The sequence below is a fragment of the Porites lutea genome, chromosome 6 (assembly GCF_958299795.1).
Source record: "Porites lutea chromosome 6, jaPorLute2.1, whole genome shotgun sequence".
Classification (NCBI taxonomy): domain Eukaryota; kingdom Metazoa; phylum Cnidaria; class Anthozoa; order Scleractinia; family Poritidae; genus Porites; species Porites lutea.
In genome coordinates this window covers 8,611,511-8,629,708 of record NC_133206.1, presented here as the reverse complement: position 1 = coordinate 8,629,708, position 18,198 = coordinate 8,611,511, and the positions used below count along the sequence as shown (strand labels likewise).

The window sequence follows — 18,198 nt, the reverse complement described above, 5'->3', positions numbered from 1 at the left end:
CTCCAATGTTTCTCAAATTGTTTGTAAAGGGATTCGAAGGAACAAGATTGAAGAGAAATGCTAGCTGAACAACTACTTCTATGAACCGTTTGAAAAAAAAAAACCCTAAAAAAAATTACCCCTGTTTTACCCCTTGTAGGTCTAACCATGGAGGATTTCTTAATGGCAAGACTAAGGACAGCCCTTGGTCCTATACGTTGGGGGTTTGCAATTGGTCTGAGGCCAATTTGATCTTGCCCATCCTTCCGAGAAAAGCATTTCATAAGTAGGTGGAGCATGATCGTCCGAGGTGAACGCAGTCCTGAATAGGAAGTTATCTTCAGAGTCAAAGTGAGTTGTATCACGTCAGTTGACGGTATTAAACTCTTGTTATTGACCTGATTGGTCGATTAAGTCCCGAAATTATTGATTGTCTGTCAGACAGTCCGTGATGTTTTTGGCTATGAAGACTCTTACTGTCATTGGTGCGTTGAAACAACGTTTCATTTTTATATTCACAAAATGATTACGCTCAAAATACAATCTCTTTCTTCAATCTACATATACTAGAGCTCAGGCAGTCTTACCGTGGCATGGGAAAAAGCCATGAAATGGCAGCTACAAAAATAAGCAGGAATTTGCTCCTTTCTTTTAATTACATGTTAAGACAAATTGCTCCCCATTTTCCTCTTCTTAAAATTAAAACCTATTGTCTATGTTTCAAGCTAGTGACTAAATGAAAGAGAGCCAATTCTCCCTTAAACCTAATTCTTACACTGAAGTGAAGTGAAATCTAGTTGTCACACAGTCAGTCTTTTAAACTGAGCCCCGTAGCAAAGTTCTCAACCTATCGAGCTGTTGAATCTCAAAGCACATTTTATGTTGATCACATTTTCGTCGAACTTTGTTCTCTAACTTTGTTGCCAAGTTCGTGTCACCCTTCCAATAAGCAAGCAATGATTCACCGTACGTGAAGTATACTTTGCTTCTTTCTGCAATTGGCTCAGACTGGTCAGCAATACGGTTGAAAATAGTCTCTGCAATACTGACATCTGATGAGCTGGGCTCCTCTTCTAAGATGCCATGTTGGTAAAAACCTAAATGAAAAAGCGCCTTGCGAATCTTGGCTTGAACAACTGTAACACTTTTATCGACAGTAGCCTTTTCACAAAAATGAATGCATTTATTCAAGTGATGTAAAATGCGTTCACGGTCCTCTTTACTGTTTTTCCCTGATGATAAAATGATGTTGGCTTTGGCATAGTTAACTTCAGCAATGTCCTCGTGACACTCTCCAAGACTTAGCATCATTTCTGCCTCATCAGCTTCTTTCATGGCTTCATCATCTTTACCACGATCATGTAAAATATATGCTTTGCGAATCTTTATTCGGGCATGTAGTACAACTCTGCAAGCATTCAAAAGAAAAGCTAATGACGATAAGAAGAAATAACGCAACAAGTGTATCATTCAACAAAGTCACTCATTCCTGTTCACACGCTAACTATACTTTAAGGTGGCTCCGTAATTAATACAAGAGCATTTAGCTGTGACAAATTTTCCGTCATAACTTTTTCGATTTAAACGCGATGGCTGCGAAACTTTGCAAAGAACAAGAGATATCATTCGGCAATAATACGAAATATTCCGATTTCATTGATGCTAAATATTTCTTGAGAAATTAGCGCTTAAAAGTATTTTTTTATATCGCTTTTGTACCGATCTGTATAAACATGTATTGCAGAGAGCTTGCAGAGCAAAACATAATAATCAAGAAAAAAAATACCCATTCATTGAAGGAAGGAGTGACAAAAATTTCAGAGTTGTAAATTTATTCACGGGCGGTATTTTTGCGATAATTTTATTTTGCACTGTGATGTTATTCGGTTCACAGGCATGGGCATCATTGTCGTTCGTCCCCCCTGGGTGAGGTGCGAATTCCTCGCAGAACTGCCGCTCGTGCTCATTTTGTAGTCATAAACAAAGGTGCTGGACAGTTCTATCTGAGCTCTGATACGAGGTAGCGTCCAATCTCAATACGTTTTCCTGAGTTGGAAGCAGCGAACAGCGGTAAAAGTCGTTGAAAATGCATTGCAATACATCAAAATGTGTGCAACAGGAGTTTGAGCCAAAACTGCCAAGGGATATTTTAAAACTGTCGAAGAACAAGTCATTCTACTTCAGAGCAAGGTTTGGAGCAATTTATAGTGCTTCTAAAACTAAAAAGTACCTTTTAAAGAATAGCACGATAGGCAATCGGCTTTTGTTTTAAGAATTAGCAAACGTTGAATTTACTGGTCCCGAAAATTCAAACTGGTGGCTCCTTCTGCCTGATAGTAATTTATTTTTGAAATTCCAAAACAATTTCACAGCTGAATTTTGAGCGACTTTTAGTTACGGACTTCTGCTCCAACGATTTTTCTGAAATTCCTCTGGCATATTTATTATATCAATTAAAGCCGATACCAGAAATTTCAGTAAAAAATATCAGCAAATTTTTTTACTAGACGCGATTTTCTTTGAACAGTAGGGTCCTTTTAAGCGCTAATTTCTCAAGAAATATTTAGTATCAATGAAATCGGAATATTTCGTATTATTGCCGAATGATATCTCTTGTTCTTTGCAAAGTTTCGCAGCCATCGCGTTAAAAACCAAAAAGTTATGACGGAAAATTTGTGCAGTGTCGAAACGACTTGTATCGGAAACGAAAATAAAGCTCGAAAAATATTATTTTATAATACCTATATGCTTTCATTTTCAAAAATAAATACTTCCTTTTTCAAAAAAAAGTCAATTGATCCTCGATAAGACTGAAACCGTTCCGTACGAACTCAGACTGAAAACAGTCATCGCGTGATATGTGGCGTGACTTATTTTCCCGTGAAGTTTTCGCTTATATTTGTTGTTCAAATAACAAAAAGGTCGTAATGCATGAGCAATCAGCATATGATCTATCCTTATGTAAATTGCAAGTCAAAAATCGGTTGTAAACTTTGGGTTCTTGGTAATATGTACAAATATTTGAGTTTGACAATTTCTGAATCATAACATCCGAAAATTAAGTTGTGCCATACTTATGTAGGCAGGCGATAATTACACTCACCCATATTTATTTGCCAGAAGGGCCTTTGGAATCAGTCCATTTAGAACTTCTAAACATTCATCCTTTTTCGATTGATGACTAAGCGCTACAGCTGACTGAATACCAGCAAACATCTCCATATCTACATCATCGTTAAAGCCCTGAAGAAACTTGTCAAGCTCTTTCCAACGAAAATTGTAAGACATAGAACTGGATTCGTTGATCAGCCGAATATATCTAGCGCTGTGGAAAATTGCTGGTTTAGAGCGAGATGGCGATAGGTCAACAGGGCTTGAAAGTTCACGTTCCAGCTTATCCATTCGACGACAAAACTTTGAAATGATTTTACTGTTTTCGGAAGCTTCAGAACTTGACATATCATCTTCTTTTGTTTTGGGTGCAGATATGTTCATTTTGTATTCCAGTCTTTCAAGATGTCTTTCAAGAACAAGAAGACCGTCGTGATCTTGCTGAAGCAATTCTTTGTACCTCACGAGATCTTCTGTTACGAATTCTGTCTCGGTTCGCAACGTCTTCAGTTTTTCAACCAAACGATCTGACCTTGTAAGCAAGTCTTCCACAGCTTGTATCAAAACATCGAAGTTTGCCGTAAACGTTCTCCGAGAAATACACGCTTTAGAAGCGTGTGAAAGCACCGTGTTTCGAACTTTCTTTATTTCATGGATGGCGTTTTTAACTTTTCTCCAATGATAACCAGAACGTACTCCGCTTAAAGCGTGAGAGTAGAACAAAGCGAAGACCAACGTTGTGACGTCCCATTCCTCTAGGTTTCCAAGCCTCAAATGATCTTTTATAGGCTGGTACTCTTTCGAAAAAACTGGATCGAACAGACGGGAATATCGCGATGGTTGTCCTTCTTCCGTAAGCATCTGTAAACCACTTGTTCCGTCATTTTGCCACGGCGTAGAAGGATAAAGATAATTCCATTCTCGTTTAAAAGCTTTTCTCAACGCACAGGTCGAGTGATCTATTACACCTTTGGCCAATCTAAAATATCTCAGTTCTGCACTGCTGTAAACTGCGCACATTTTCAAAGGAAACAATATACTCTGCCATCAAAAAATTTTATAACGTGTGGGTCGCATGTGGCAGAAGGTAACCGAAAAACAATTTCATGCTTTTCTTTGTCCGACAAACAAATAGATGCAAAGCAGTAAGGGAATTTCCTACTTTCGGTTTTCAATTTACCTCCGCCTGAAACTTCCGTCAGTTCAACTTCACTGAAAGCACGTGATTAAATCTCGTCTGTCTAAGACATATGTTCATTGAAAGGCGATACATTGAAATATAGCTTTTTTACGGAAACACAATCATTTTATGGCTCACAATAACAACTTTTCAAGTTTCCATTTTGCGGTTTGCTTCTTACCGACGAAGATGATCGTTTAATTTCATCGCATTGATTTCTGATTTCTAAATTGGCGGGTGGATTTTACATTGAAACAAAATTTATACATTCATTCCTTAGCACTCGTGTTCCCAGTAGCCGGGACATTACGCATGTAAGAATACAGCGATTTTATTGATAAAATAAACTACTACTGTGTTCCATTCAAAACTCAAACTTGTACACACAATAAAGTTTTCTCACTCTGACAGCCCTGTCCAACGTTTGCGGATAATTTTGAACAGAGATTAGTTTTCTCCGTTTTAGCCTTCCGTCCACACAAACACGAGGTTTTCAAAAAAGGTCCCCAGAGCAGCCAGCCTCAGGTTTGTCAATTGAAGTGCTGTTAGGAGTTACCAACGTAAACTAAGGACCTTTATTTTAACTCGAATTTTAGAGAAGCTACGCTATACCTAATATCTTCGGGAAACAGATTAAGATCCCTAAAAACTGAAAAGAAAAAAATACACAAAAAAATAAGACAAAAATGAGTGAAAACTAATCAAACGTATGGAGACTTTGTATACGTCGCTTAAAATCATTATAAGTACAGTTCCGTAATTCGTCGGGAAGATCGTTCCTTGGCTGATATTGCGGAACCGTAACATTACATTAAATTTACTATTAACTTTATTACAAACAGTAGATATGTGGCTGTCAAAATTAAGTCTATTATCTATAGTCATTCCGAAAATCTCTAACTCTTATTTCACTGGAAAAGTAGAATCTGTGGTCAGTTTGACCAATAATTAAAGCTTGGTGTTTCTTTGCGTTCACGATCATGCCGTTTTGGCTGTACCATTGGTTTGCCTTTTGGACGTCATTACAAATGTACCTATCTAGAACAAGTGGGTCCACATCAGAGTGGTAGATCTGATGATCATCGGCGTAAGCGTTTAATTTAGTTTGCGTAACATGGAAAAACAGATCATTTATAAAATAATGATCAGTATGGGTCCCAAAACGCTACCCTGTGGAATTCCTTGTTTAACACTTTCCCAGCTAGAGAATGCGTCCCCAACCTTAACCATCTGAGATCTGTCTGATAGGCAATCTTTAAGAAGGGCACAGCTTTCCACGTCTACGCCATATATAGGCCTTGAGCTTGGCAAGAAGTAACGGGCGTTGGATGACATCAAACGCCTTGGATAAATCCATGGAGACCACTGCAACCAGCTCTCCTCCGTTTGGCATCCTCCTCCAGTCTTCGGTCATTTTTAGCAAGGATGTCTTGCAGCTATAATACCTCCTGTAAGAGCTAACAAAGTCCGACAAGATTGCTCGATAGAAGTCATCAATCTGAGAGGCGAAGAGTCTTCCAAAACAAGAAAGCGACTCAATTCTACCACTCTTATTTTGCTTTTCTTTGCACCAAGGCTTTCAGATTATCAAGCTGTTGGATCTCGAAGCCCAGCAGATGTCGCTCACATTTTTTTCTAACTTCACTCTCAAGTTCTCTTGCCATACTTATGTCACCTTGCCGATAGGCCAGCAATGATTGACCGTACATGAGGTATACTTTGCTTCTTTCTGCAATTGGCTCAGACTGCTTCGCAATGCCGTTGAAAATATTCTCAGCAATACTGACATCTAATGAACTTGGCTCTTCTTCTAAGATGTCATGCTGGTAATAGCCTAAATGAAAAAGTGCCTTGCGAATCTTGGCTTGAACAACTGTCACACTTTTATCGACAGTAGCTTCTTCACAGAAATGAAAACATTTATCCAAGTGATGTAAAATGCGTTCGCGATCCTCCTTACTGTTTTTCCCTGACGATAGAATGATATTGGCTTTTGCGTAGTTAACTTCAGCAATGTCCTCATGACACTCTCCATGACTTAGCATCATTTCTGCTTCATCTGCCTCTTTCATGGCTTCATCATCTTTACCACGATCATGTAAAATATACGCTTTGTTAATTTTTATTCGGGCATGTAGTACAACTCTGAAAGCATTTAAAAGAAAAGAAAAGTAAATGGCAAAACGATGAAAACGGGGGTTTATGTAGTGTTTCTTCATATTTCAACAAGATTACTCCTTCAGCTTTAAAGTGAAATAATGGGAGCAAACATATTTCGAGATGGTTTTAAGTTGTCGAAGTTGTCTTTTTGAACGTAAGACGTCCATTTGTCAAAACCTCCACGGTGATTGGCTTCGGAAAATCAAAATGCCATGCTTTATGGAAGTCACAAGCTTTGTCACTATTTCGTGAGGTGGTACTCCCAAAATCGCAAGGAGTGTAGTTTACATCCTAGTGTTTTTCCTAACATCAACCAACTTTCAGTAAAATAAAGTGGGCAGAAACCGTTCCGACGTTAGGGCTATCGGCCTAAAATATTAATTCTTGGGCTCTGACATGAAAACTCTCACAAATTCGTAGCCTGCGTAGCTGGTGTATTTTCTTTATGCACGGGGTACTTTCTTGATGGCGGAATCTCGAGGGGTTTTCGCGAGCGGCGAAGCTCCCAAACTTCTCGCGGCTCCGCCGCCAAAAAGCCACAGCGTTCCCCTGCCAGCTACGCAGGCTAACAAATTCGCTTCAAACTGTCTCTCATTCTACTGTTGCTTGGGCACATTCATATTTACAAGTTTCTTTATAATATCTAAGAAACTGCTTTGATTTAACTTACCCATGTTTCGCAGTTAGAACTTTTGGAATAAACCCATTCAGCATTTCTAAACTCTCATCCTTTCTCGACTGATGACTAAGTGAAAGGGCAGCTTGAATACCGGCAAACATTTGCATATCTACATCGTCATTGAAACTTCGGAGAAATGTGTCTAGTCCTTCCCAACGAAAATTGTAGGACATGGAGCTGGATTCGTTGATCAGACGAATGTATCTAGCGCTCCGGAAAATCGCCGGTTTCGTGCGTGCAGGCGCCAAGTCAACAGGGCTTGAAAATTCCCGTTCTAGCCTTTCCATTCTAAGACAAAACTTTGCAAGGATTTTGCTGTTTTCAGAGTTTGACAGGTTATCTTCTGCTGTTTCGCTTTTTGTCGCAGATATGTTGATTATATATTCTAATTTTTCAAGATGTTTTTCAAGCACAAGTAGACCATCGTGATCTTGCTGAAGCATTTCTTTGTACCTCTCGAGATCTTCCGTTACGAATTCTGTCTCGTTCCGCAACTTCTTCAGTTTTTCAACCAAGGGATCCGAGCTAGTCAGCAAGTTTTCCACAGCTTGGACCACGATATCGAAGTTTCTCTTAAACTTTCGCCGAGAAATCGATGCTTTAGAAGCATGTGACAGCACCGTGTTTCTAACCTCCTTTATATCATGAATGGCGTCGCTTACTAATCTCCAGCGAGAACCACAACGTATTCCGCGTAAAGCTTGAGAGTGACACAACGCAAAAACCAGCGCTGTAACGTCCCATTCCTCGACGTCGCCATACGACAGTTGATCTCTTACGGCTTGATGGTATCCGCTGGAAAATGCTGGATCGTACAGTCGAGAATTTCTCGCTCTCAGTTGTATTTTTTCTTCGTCGAGCAACTGGGAAACGCTGGTTCCGTCATTTTGCCATGGCGTAGAAGGATAAAGACAATTCCATTCTTTTTTAAAAACTTTTCTCAACGCACAAGTTGAGTAACCTATTACACCTTTGGCCAATCTAAAGTATCTCAGTTCTGCGTTGTTGTAAACTGTACACATTTTCCAAGAAAAGAATCGACTGCGAAGCCAAACCGCAAAATGTGAGTTGTTTCTGTCACGCAGCAAACACGTCTAGAGTGAAACAAGAAAAATCTTATCCCTTGTTAGAAGAGAGGAATACGAATGATCCTGCAACACTTCCGTACGATATGACACGCCGAGTAAAATTCCTACTTTTCTGGGAAACACTAGTCCGCTACACAGCCGTGTTTAGTGTCGTCACGCAACACTCCTAGTTAGTGGGGAGGAGCATTGCGTGACGACCCTAAAAACGGCCGTGTAGCAGACTAGGGAAAAACGAGCCCAACAGATTTGTGCAAAGCATTGACGGGCTTTCCCCACTTCGTTTTCGTTTTCATAATTTTGACACCGGGCCAAAATAATGCTCTACCTGAAATATTGTTCAAAGTAAATACTACTGTAGTCTTATTTCAGGATTTTTTTCTTTCACAGCGTGCTTTTCAGGTAAGAGCGAGAATAAAGAGTGTTTCAGACTATAAATAAACAAGTGTCAACGCCAGCACGTGTAAATACTATCCTTTGGAAGGATCAACTTATTAATCATGTAAATTCTTAAATTAGTTATGGATGGTCAACGCGACAGAGGTTTAAGTGGTACACGTTTTTATTGGAAAACAGACTTCAAACGTCTCATCTTGGAGATGAGAAAGGAACCAAGATGAGAAACTAAAAAAGGAATCAAGGTGAAAACTAGACACCTAAGCACGCGACTGACCGAACACAAACGAGCGACGAGGAATGTTGACGTCAACAATCACATTGCTGAGCACCAGTTTACAGACGAAACATCCAATTGACTGGGACTCTGCCACATGTATAACGTATTCTACAGACTACTATCAACGTCTTACTTTAGAAAGCTGGTTTACTAACTTAGAACAAACGCCACTGAATCGTAGCCAACAGTTATCAGCGCCGTACAAACGACTTATTGACGAGATCAAGCAAAACTAACAACGATAAATCGTTATTTAACTGTGACAATAGACGGATCGAAACGCACGAATTACTGATTACGAGTCTTCATAGCCAATAACATCACGGCTTAACTGACAGACGACCAATAACATCGCAACGTAATTGACCAACCAGACCAATAACCAGAGTATAATACTATCAACTGACCCGATACAACTCACTTTCACTCTGAAGATGACTACAGCACAGGTTGTCGAAACGTCAGTCACTGTCAACAACAACAGTCCTATTCAGGACTACGTTCACCCGGACGATCAAACTCAACCTACTTTTACTTTCCAAGTCTTGAAAAAAATTCTGCCTATCGAAGATGTTTAACTTATGTGACTATGTATGTACCAAAGAATTTTTAATCTTAGGAAACAATGAAAGTGGCATGACAACCATGTCACACAGTAATATTCTGAGGAGATCTGAAATGCAGACGTTCTGTTTGAATAATAAAATCGAAATGGAAGGCAAGCAATAGTATATTTTTCTTACGTTACAAGACACAGCTGTGTTTATGTCCAAGGCTGCTACATTTTATATTTTACATGGGATGGTTTTTGGGAAGTAAATGTTACGAAAATTGTAAATAAAAGTTTCGTTATGTAGGACTTTGTTTACAAATGTAACGCTAGTCTGTTTATATATAGTAAGCTTACAGTGAACTTTTACCATGTCCGATCACTCTGAACCCGTTGTTGCTCATGGTGCAATGGCTGATCGGCTGTCCTCAGCTCAGTCCGTTGAAAAGATATCGCTCACTTGTATTTTACAGATCGTGTAATTCTTGCTGCCTATCGTTGCATCGAGGAACATAACCTGAATGTTGACTGCAAACTTCCAGGAATGCACTGACTCTGCTGATCGCTTTCCTTGCGAATCCTATTGACGGCATTTTCTCAAAGCGTCTGCAAGGGGGGTCTGCAATTCCGTCTCTTCATCGGCTTCGTTGGCATTGTAATTGTGGTATTTTGTCCCTATGCATTCACAAAGGAATTAAATTGAATACAAAGGCAGCGAAAAAATGCCTTAATTGCAGCTGTCTGGACATCTCTCTAGTCGCTATAGCCTCTCCTCTCTCTGTTGGTGACGGCTTGTTCTTCGCTGGGCAAAGCGATTTTCTCTCTGCTGCGGGGTTTCCTGCTGTCGTCTTCTTCTTTGTCGCTGAATTTCAATTCGGCGTTCTGTTCTTGCTCCAGAGGAGTTCTTAGCCGGCGAGGATTTGCATCCACTTTTTGAATCCAGGGTTGCTTTTTTGCTTTTCTGGTTCATTTGCATTGAAGGAAATTGATCGTGATTCACCGGTGGTATAAATATTTCTTTCTCATACGATGCCTCTAACCATGAACCGGAAATACATAACGATGCGTGACTACTAAGGCCACGCGCGGCTCACGCACTGCTCGCGCACTTCGCGCGCGACGAGATTATAAACTCTATTTACATAGCAGAGTATCAATTTTTATGTCATCTATGACAAATTGTAATTTGGGAGGCCTGATTAACAATAGCTATATAGTTTCCTTGAGCTCCCCTGGCCATTACTTTCTCCATTTTTGTATCTTTGTGGCTAATTAAAAAAGCATTTCTTAAATGTTTGTAAAGGAATTCGACTGTACGAGATTGGAGAGGCATTCGATGTGAACAACTACTTCAATGAATACTACAGCACGAAGAGACTCAAGTAGCACTTGTTGGCCTTCTGCCATTTTAATGGCGTCTTGACCAAGCCAAAAGGGAAATGAGCACCACCTTCTATACATGCTATGTATCTAAAGGTATCATTAAATGAGATTATTAATAGTTATAGTAAACTGGGAGATTTTCCTGTTGGCCAGTAGTTGATCGCCTTGCGCAAAGGCATTTGTCTCATTGCCACAGAAGTTTGCCTTCGTGTTTCTCCATTTGAATACTGCTTATCGACAAGTTAACATTAATAATGGGTAGGGGTAGGGAGTTAATCTTTATGCAACTTAAACATTTGTTGTAGGCACACGTGCAAGAAATAAATTTCAACTTGCCACACATTGTTGGCGAAAAGTTGAAGAAAATGGAGCTACTTGTATACTAAGCCTTGTCAATATTAAAATTGAATATCAAGCATTTCTTTGTCTTTACATAAAAGGATTTAGACAGTCTTTCACGGGTTATTGATGCTGGAAAGACCAGAACTGTAAAATGTTGCGAAAAGGCCAAGATTTAAATGAACTTGCTAAGGCCACCTCTGGCCTCTAACGTACCTTCAATTTGTTTAGCAGCTGTTGGTGAAGTTCATATTCAAGAAATGGTAAGATCTGGGAGAAAAAAAAAATTAGGTCAAAACACTTGATTATTATTATTATTATTACTAGCATTATCATGATCACTAATAGTAGTGGTAGTGGTAGTGGTATTGGTTGTAGTAGTCGTAAAAATGATAGTGGTAGTGGCAGTGATAGTGGAAGCGGTAGTGGTGTAGGTGTTGGTAGCGGTAGTGGTAGTGGTGATGGTAGTGGAAGTGGTGGTGTTAGTGGTAGTGGTGATGGTAGTGATAGCGGTGGTGGTGATAGTGGTAAGGGGTAGTGGTAACAGTTGTGGTAGTGGTAGTGGTGGTGGTGCTGGTAGTGGAAGTGGTGGTGCTGGTGGTAGTGGTGGTGGTAGTGATAGCCGTGGTGGTGGTCGTGGTAAGGGGTGGTGGTAGTGGTAGGGGTGGTTGTGGTAGCGGCTGTGGTATTGGTAGTGGTGGTGGTGGTGATAGTGTTAGTGGTGGTAGTGGTAGTGGTGCTCATAGTGGTGGTAGTGTTAGTGGTAGTGGTCGTGGTAGCGGTAGATGCTTCGACAAATGTAAAGATTGTTTGACAAAGTCACCGCGAGACTAGACGTGAAAAATGGTCTCCATGTTTATTATTCTCAGTGGTTCTCGACCTTGCTCAATGCTTTTTCCCTGGGTTCTCTCCGTTTCCTCTTTCCATAAAAATCGATCGATCGATTCGAGGAACACAAGCTTCAAAGTCGAAGCAGTGTTACAAGCCATCCTCCAAAAAGAAAATCAATTCATTTACTTTGAATACTTACAGTGCTGACAATATCTGCATTCGCTTCACCTTTTTCCTTCTTTTTGGTTCTACACACACTGGAAAAAGAACACAATGTACTGAACCTCAATAATAATAATAATAATAATAATAATAATAATAATAATAATAATGAGACCTCAGACCATAGGGTGACCGTAAGACCCCGTTTACACGAGTCCGGACAAAATTTTGAACGCATGAATATTTCACCTGTGCAACCCGTTAAAACGGAGCCGTGCAAATTCTGTTACAGATTGCAATACTGCTTGCCGTTCAAAAGCTTGCACCGTTCCTCGGGTTCCGCGTAAACGAAAGGCGCGGGATCCCTGCAGGTATTCGTCCGTTCACAAAAAATTGTCCAGAACCGTGTAAACGGGGTTTTACTTCGCAATATATTAAACCGGTGGTAGTTTCAAAACACAAACTATTCATTTGCATGGAAATGCTACCGCATGAAGGAAATTTGATAATAAGAAATTCCATCTGCCAGTGCCGGACGACATTCGTATGGCCAATCGGCAGATCAGCAGAATTTGAAATCACAGACGATGTCAATTCACTAATAGCGAATGTTGCGGTGTACATGATTCTTCACGGTGGGTCGATTCCAACAACTTTTTTCATGCAGTTTCTACCAGAGATATCGCTATTCGATCCCCGAGAGAGAGTGTATTAACAAAATGTGAAAACAATGATTCCGAATGCCAACAAGCAAATTTCCTTTGTTAGTTGACCAAAATTTTCTTGAATCAAAATAAAACACAAGCAGCGACGATAAACATTGTAAACTTGTTTCGTAAGCTAGTCAACACATATTTTCAAAAGTGACCGTTACAATTTATGACAAAAATATATCACTAATAAAGTCGAAATGTCAAGTTGATATAAAAGTGCGTAAGTTTACAATGTTTATCGCCGCTGTTTGTGTTTTATTTTTTCATGGGCTACGATGGCCCAAGAACAAAAGTCTTTAGCACACAATTCTCTTTGTTGGGTAGCCAAAGTTTTTCAACACTCGAAGAAAAGTTTCGTATCTCTGCGCGGTCATGTATGCTATTTATTTCTTCTACACTCTTCAAGGTTCCAAGAAGCTCCTTGAGATAGCCCGACACATGCTTCCTTTGGTTAACAAAGTCAAGAAAACTTTAATTTACCGAGCCTGAAGAAGACATCCTCTGCCAACAATGGGAGTTTCAGCAGGAGGTTCAGTTGAGGAGAATATTACATCTGGAACTTTCCTCTGCCTGTTAATAAAAATAAGAGTACAGTAAAAACCCGCCACAAGAACCTGCATTTTTCTAAGTTAGCCTAAACAGGTTCTTGCATAAATGGTAATTAGGACAAATTTAGATTATTTAGGTTCTTAAATAGGTTCGTATTTTCTGAAGAAAAAAAATAACTAACTGGCCCATTTTAGCTTAACAGGTTCTTAGTCGCGGGTTTTTACTGTACGGTTAACCTTTAAACCTTGAGAGTGATCAGCAAGAAATTTTTGCCACGTACGACTTCCTTTGAAAACCGATTGACTAGAGCAAAGCAAATTCGAGTGAAAAATAGTCCTTTTAGGACATTTTTCACCATCCCGTTTTGCCCCCTTAAAACATTGCTCTAAATACCGAGCACAACACCTCTCAGGGCAAAAGAGACAAGAAAAGACAAACTCAACCCACATAGGGCATCCATACCGGGAATTGAAACCGGGCTGCACTGGTGGGAAGCGAGTGCTCCCACCACTGCGCCACCCTTGCTCTGTAAACCGTCGGTGAAAATGCACGTTTCCAACTTAAATGCACACTAACTAGAACAAATTAAGAAATGTTACATGCCTACAAACTTGACATTTCGTAAGAACCACAGGAAAAGGTAGATCTGCATCAGAGTAAGGAATATGACAGACTGTACAGCCAGGAACTGGAGAACTGTTAGTGTACGTGAGTTCGTCAGCTGCTGTTGCTCTGTGACAAAATAAAAAACAAAGGCAACATTCAAACCTTTACAAAAGCACGCCTATACGTATATGCGTTATTAACAATGCGTTAGGTCAAAACGGCTGGATATTGGGGGAGTTCTTCTTTGCGTTTTTATTGACCGAGACGAACCACATCCATCCTGACTTTACACTTGGTCATTTTTAATATTATCATCATCATTATTAACTCCATTTTTCAATCCAATCCAAAATTAAACTTAAACTATAACTCAAACTCAGCTCGAACTGGAACTTATATTAGATCTTGAACTGAAACTCAAGCTAGTTGCTCAAGTTAGTTTACTCACTCATCCTGTTCTGAAGTATCCACAATCAGTGGTTCTGCTACTGGTGACATCTGTGGGACAACGCCTTTTTCAAGAACCGGAGCTACATACAAAAACAAAATCAAAATACTTGTAACTCTGAACAATAAAAACCTTAACCTTGAAGAAGTGTTTATTTCTTGATTAACATTGTTAAGTTACAGTTGAAGCTACAATAAAATGGACAATAAAAACGTGCAACTTGTTTGGCAACATTGTTACAAAACGAGTTGAATAGCGATGTAGCTCGTTTTACCACCAACGCTAGAACCTGTCTTGCTACAAGTAAGCTTGAAAGGGTTTTTTTTCGTAGGTGTAAAACGCGCAACATCGCTTTTCCGCTCGTTTTGTAGCAAAGTCGCTGAACAAGCAGCACGTTTTTATTGCAGCTTTTTATAGTCAGAAAATGGCTTATCTAAGAAGCTTAGGAATAAAAAGTCAAGTCAAGTTGTCATTGAGGACTTTGATCATGATCGTTCTTTCTTTGGGTTTAATGGTGCACCAAACTTTTTTGTACATTTCGTTGCCATCAACGCACGACTACGACGTGAAAATGCCTAATTTCACGTTGTATGAGTTTGGACAAGGTTCTTAGGCATTCAACTCCAGTAGCGATCGCCTTCATCTGACAAAATAAAGGTACGGAGAAATGGGCATCAAAAAACATACAACTTGTCTTGCAACATTCCTGCAAAACGAGTTGAATAGCGATGTTGCGCATTTTACCACACACATCAAACCTGTCTTGCAACAAATCAGGTTGTTAACAGGTTTGAACGCGTGTGGCCGGTAAAACGCACAACATTGCTTTTCAACTCATTTTACAGTAATGTTGCAAAACAAGTTGCAAGTTTTTTGTTGCCTGTTTTACCAAAGCTTAAGTGAGCTGGAACAGTCGAGATGAAGATTGAGAGGAAAGGCTGCGGCCGATTCACTTTTTAAGCGATGTTTTCGCCGCTGTCGCTGTCCTCCGATCTAAGGTACCTAGTAAGGGTGCACAAACAAACCACATCATTTTTACAATTCCCCAGGAATTGCAAATTCTATTCTGCAAATTCCCTTCAGTTTCTCGACAGATTATTTATATTACTTACAAAGAATTCCGCCATGAGGTGTTCCCGTGAGTTCGGTGGTAGCCAACTGTAGGTCAATACATGCGGCTGTTCCTGACGCTGATAACACTATTAACTCGTCACTGAAAGAATGAACGAGCTTCGATTAAAAAGCAGGTCTCGTAACAACTTCAACTTACTCGATATGCACGGGGTACGCCATAACAAGCTGCAAGACTGACCTCATGTAACGAGCAGTTTTCACTTAGTTTTCATAATACAATCGAAGCTCCCGTACGCGATCTGGCTTGGGAAGTAGATAGTGTCCGTAACGACAGCTGGGGAATTCGGCCATTATCCGCCCCTCCCTCCGGGGAGGGGGGAGGGGGTACTAGCAGCGTTTAAGGTTGCCCTTAAGACCGGGTCGGTGTTGTTTCGAGCTGCACGATGGGACTCTTTTGGGGAACGAAATGGACTCAGTCTCACGGGTTCCCTTAAAATGGCCACCCCATTTGGGAACCCACATCACATATCACCAAGGGATCTCTTGATCCCGGGGGGAGAGGGGGGAAATCCCATAAGAAAAGGGCGTGGATACTCGTCGGCAATTTTTGAATTAATTTCCTAAACGAGACCAATCTGGGCGTGGCTCAACCTTTTTTGACCCTAAAAGATCATGTAAAGAGACCATTTTAAACTTTGATTAATTGAATCGAGCAAATAAATTAAACGAATTGAGAATATATAATTTTTAAATATTTCTCCGCGAGCAACCCTAAATATAACGGCGTTTTGTCAAGAACACCCTAAGTGAGACCAAAATCCTCAATTTACACCCCTTAGCGAGACGACAAGCTTCCCCGCCCATTTCATATGGGAGTCCCTCCCCCGCGGGCTGTTGATATCACATATCACTGTTAAATAACCCACACTCGATATATTACATCCGTGGCTTTAGGGACAAAATTGCAAATTTTTTAAAACTCCATTGTCTAGCAATTCCAAGAGAGGGTTGAACAGGAAGAAAACCAAACCAAATATAGAAAAATGACCAGAGAGCCTTGGAGTCACGTTAGATTTTAGATATATCGAACGCGAGCTATGGCCTCATGTAATAACGATCATGCGTCGTACAAAGAGAACACTCAAAAGCTGGCTTCACTACAAAAGTCATAGACTATCGGTCCTTTTTATTGATGCATGTAATGGCGAATGTTGATAAATTTGTCTAGTCCATGGTACGGCAAACAGTACAGGGACTAAGTTTAAAAAATGGTGATATGCGGAGAGTTAAATATCTAGTATATCATAAATGGAACAAAACAAAACCTTTATTCAGCTTTTAATATTAATGCAAGAGTAGAATTTTTAGGGAACAAAATGTGCGACAATGAAAAAAAAACGCTTACTGTCCTTTTGTGACCATGTTTGAAAGCGTTTCTCTAATTCATGTCGTGCAACGCTTTTAAGACTAAAATACAAAACAAACCATGATGAGACCCAAAATTCCTCACAGACCTTGGTCAAGTTTATCTTTCTGAAAAGTGTTGAAAGCCCTGCCTGTATCCTATGTAGTTTTAAAGAGACTGTCACGTTATTAGTCTAGTCCATTTTTTTTGGTATTGCCAATTTCTCGCCCTCACTTGCTATAAAACATAGCATTAGCAAAGTACAAACTTCTATTTAAAGAAATAGTAGCTTCGTGGCGAACTAAAAACTTAAAATCACAGAGGAAAAAAATATTATAAAACTGTACAGCTGAACACCAAAAACTTCCGTTGCGATCCGTTTTAACCACCTTCACGTTTGTCCATGGACCCGGTTCCTGAAAGGCCGATTAGCGCTAATCCAGGATTAAACTTTTTTGTCCCACTTGTTGTACTTACCTCCCTATACATTTTGTGTTATCATTACTGTATCTAAGAGTGAAGGATCAACAGCATTTTGTAAGCTTGAATTACATGTTCCAATACAAGAAAACAGTGTATAAAATTTGACTTAATATTGGGTTACGCTTAACCTTTTTTTTTTTTTTGCTGTGTTGTTGTTAACCTTCCTTCAATGTTTAATTTTTCGCTCAATAGATGACCTAGATTTGCTACAAGTCAACCTCACGAGTTTCTTAGCGAGCGGGGCGAGCTTCTTAGGCCGCAAAGCGGCCAAGCGGTATATCAAATCGGACGAAGGAATTTTTTGCATGAAAGACCATTTTCCGGACTAGGGCACCAAAATGTGGTATAACATAAGAGAAAAGCTGCGGATTAGCAGTTTTTCTATCTTCACTTTAAAGGATACTTATTATCATAAAACTCCCATTGCGATCAGTTTTAATCATCTTCAGGTTTGTCCATGATATGGACCCGGTTCCTGAGAGGCCGATTAGCGCTAATCCAGGATTAAAATTTTGTTCCACTTTTTGTATTTACCTTCCTATATATTGCTTAGAGTAACATTTTGTGTTATCATAACTGTATCTAAGAGTAAAGGCCACGCAACAGCATTTTGTCAGCTTGAGTTACATGTTCCAATACAAGACAACAGTGCTTAATCTTGGGTTAAACGTAACCATTTTTTGGGCTGTGTAGTTGTTTATCTTCCTTCGATGTTTAATTTTTCGCTCAATGGATGACCCAGATTTGCTACAAGTCGACCGCACGAGTTTCTTAGCGAGCAGAGC

General features: G+C 39.8%; 2 protein-coding genes across 2 annotated transcripts in view; both read right to left on the bottom strand.

The window, feature by feature from the left end:
- Positions 1-18,198, bottom strand: part of LOC140941850 (C2 domain-containing protein 5-like) — an 85,070-nt gene that overhangs the window by 17,078 nt on the left and 49,794 nt on the right. The window contains exons 14-19 of the mRNA XM_073390855.1: positions 15,564-15,664; positions 14,452-14,533; positions 13,997-14,129; positions 13,329-13,414; positions 12,173-12,230; positions 11,359-11,412 (exon numbers count right to left, since the gene is read on the bottom strand). Of these exons, the coding sequence (XP_073246956.1) occupies positions 11,359-11,412; positions 12,173-12,230; positions 13,329-13,414; positions 13,997-14,129; positions 14,452-14,533; positions 15,564-15,664 (514 nt within the window). The remainder of the gene's footprint in view (positions 1-11,358; positions 11,413-12,172; positions 12,231-13,328; positions 13,415-13,996; positions 14,130-14,451; positions 14,534-15,563; positions 15,665-18,198) is intronic.
- LOC140940482 (uncharacterized) lies at positions 459-4,332 on the bottom strand. Its single transcript, XM_073389456.1, has 2 exons — positions 3,083-4,332; positions 459-1,387 (listed from the first exon to the last, which is right to left on the bottom strand). Exons 1-2 carry the CDS (start codon positions 4,108-4,110, stop codon positions 796-798), a joined length of 1,620 nt encoding a protein of 539 aa, XP_073245557.1. The 5' UTR covers positions 4,111-4,332; the 3' UTR covers positions 459-795.

What these genes read in the sequence shown, in the direction of transcription:
- LOC140940482 (XM_073389456.1), bottom strand. Translation starts at nt 4,110, where the DNA reads ATGTGCGCAGTTTACAGCAGTGCAGAACTGAGATATTTTAGATTGGCC. An exon ending in CTTCTGGCAAATAAATATGG is followed by an intron (nt 1,388 to 3,082) that starts GTGAGTGTAATT and finishes GAATGCTTGCAG; the next exon opens with AGTTGTACTACATGCCCGAA.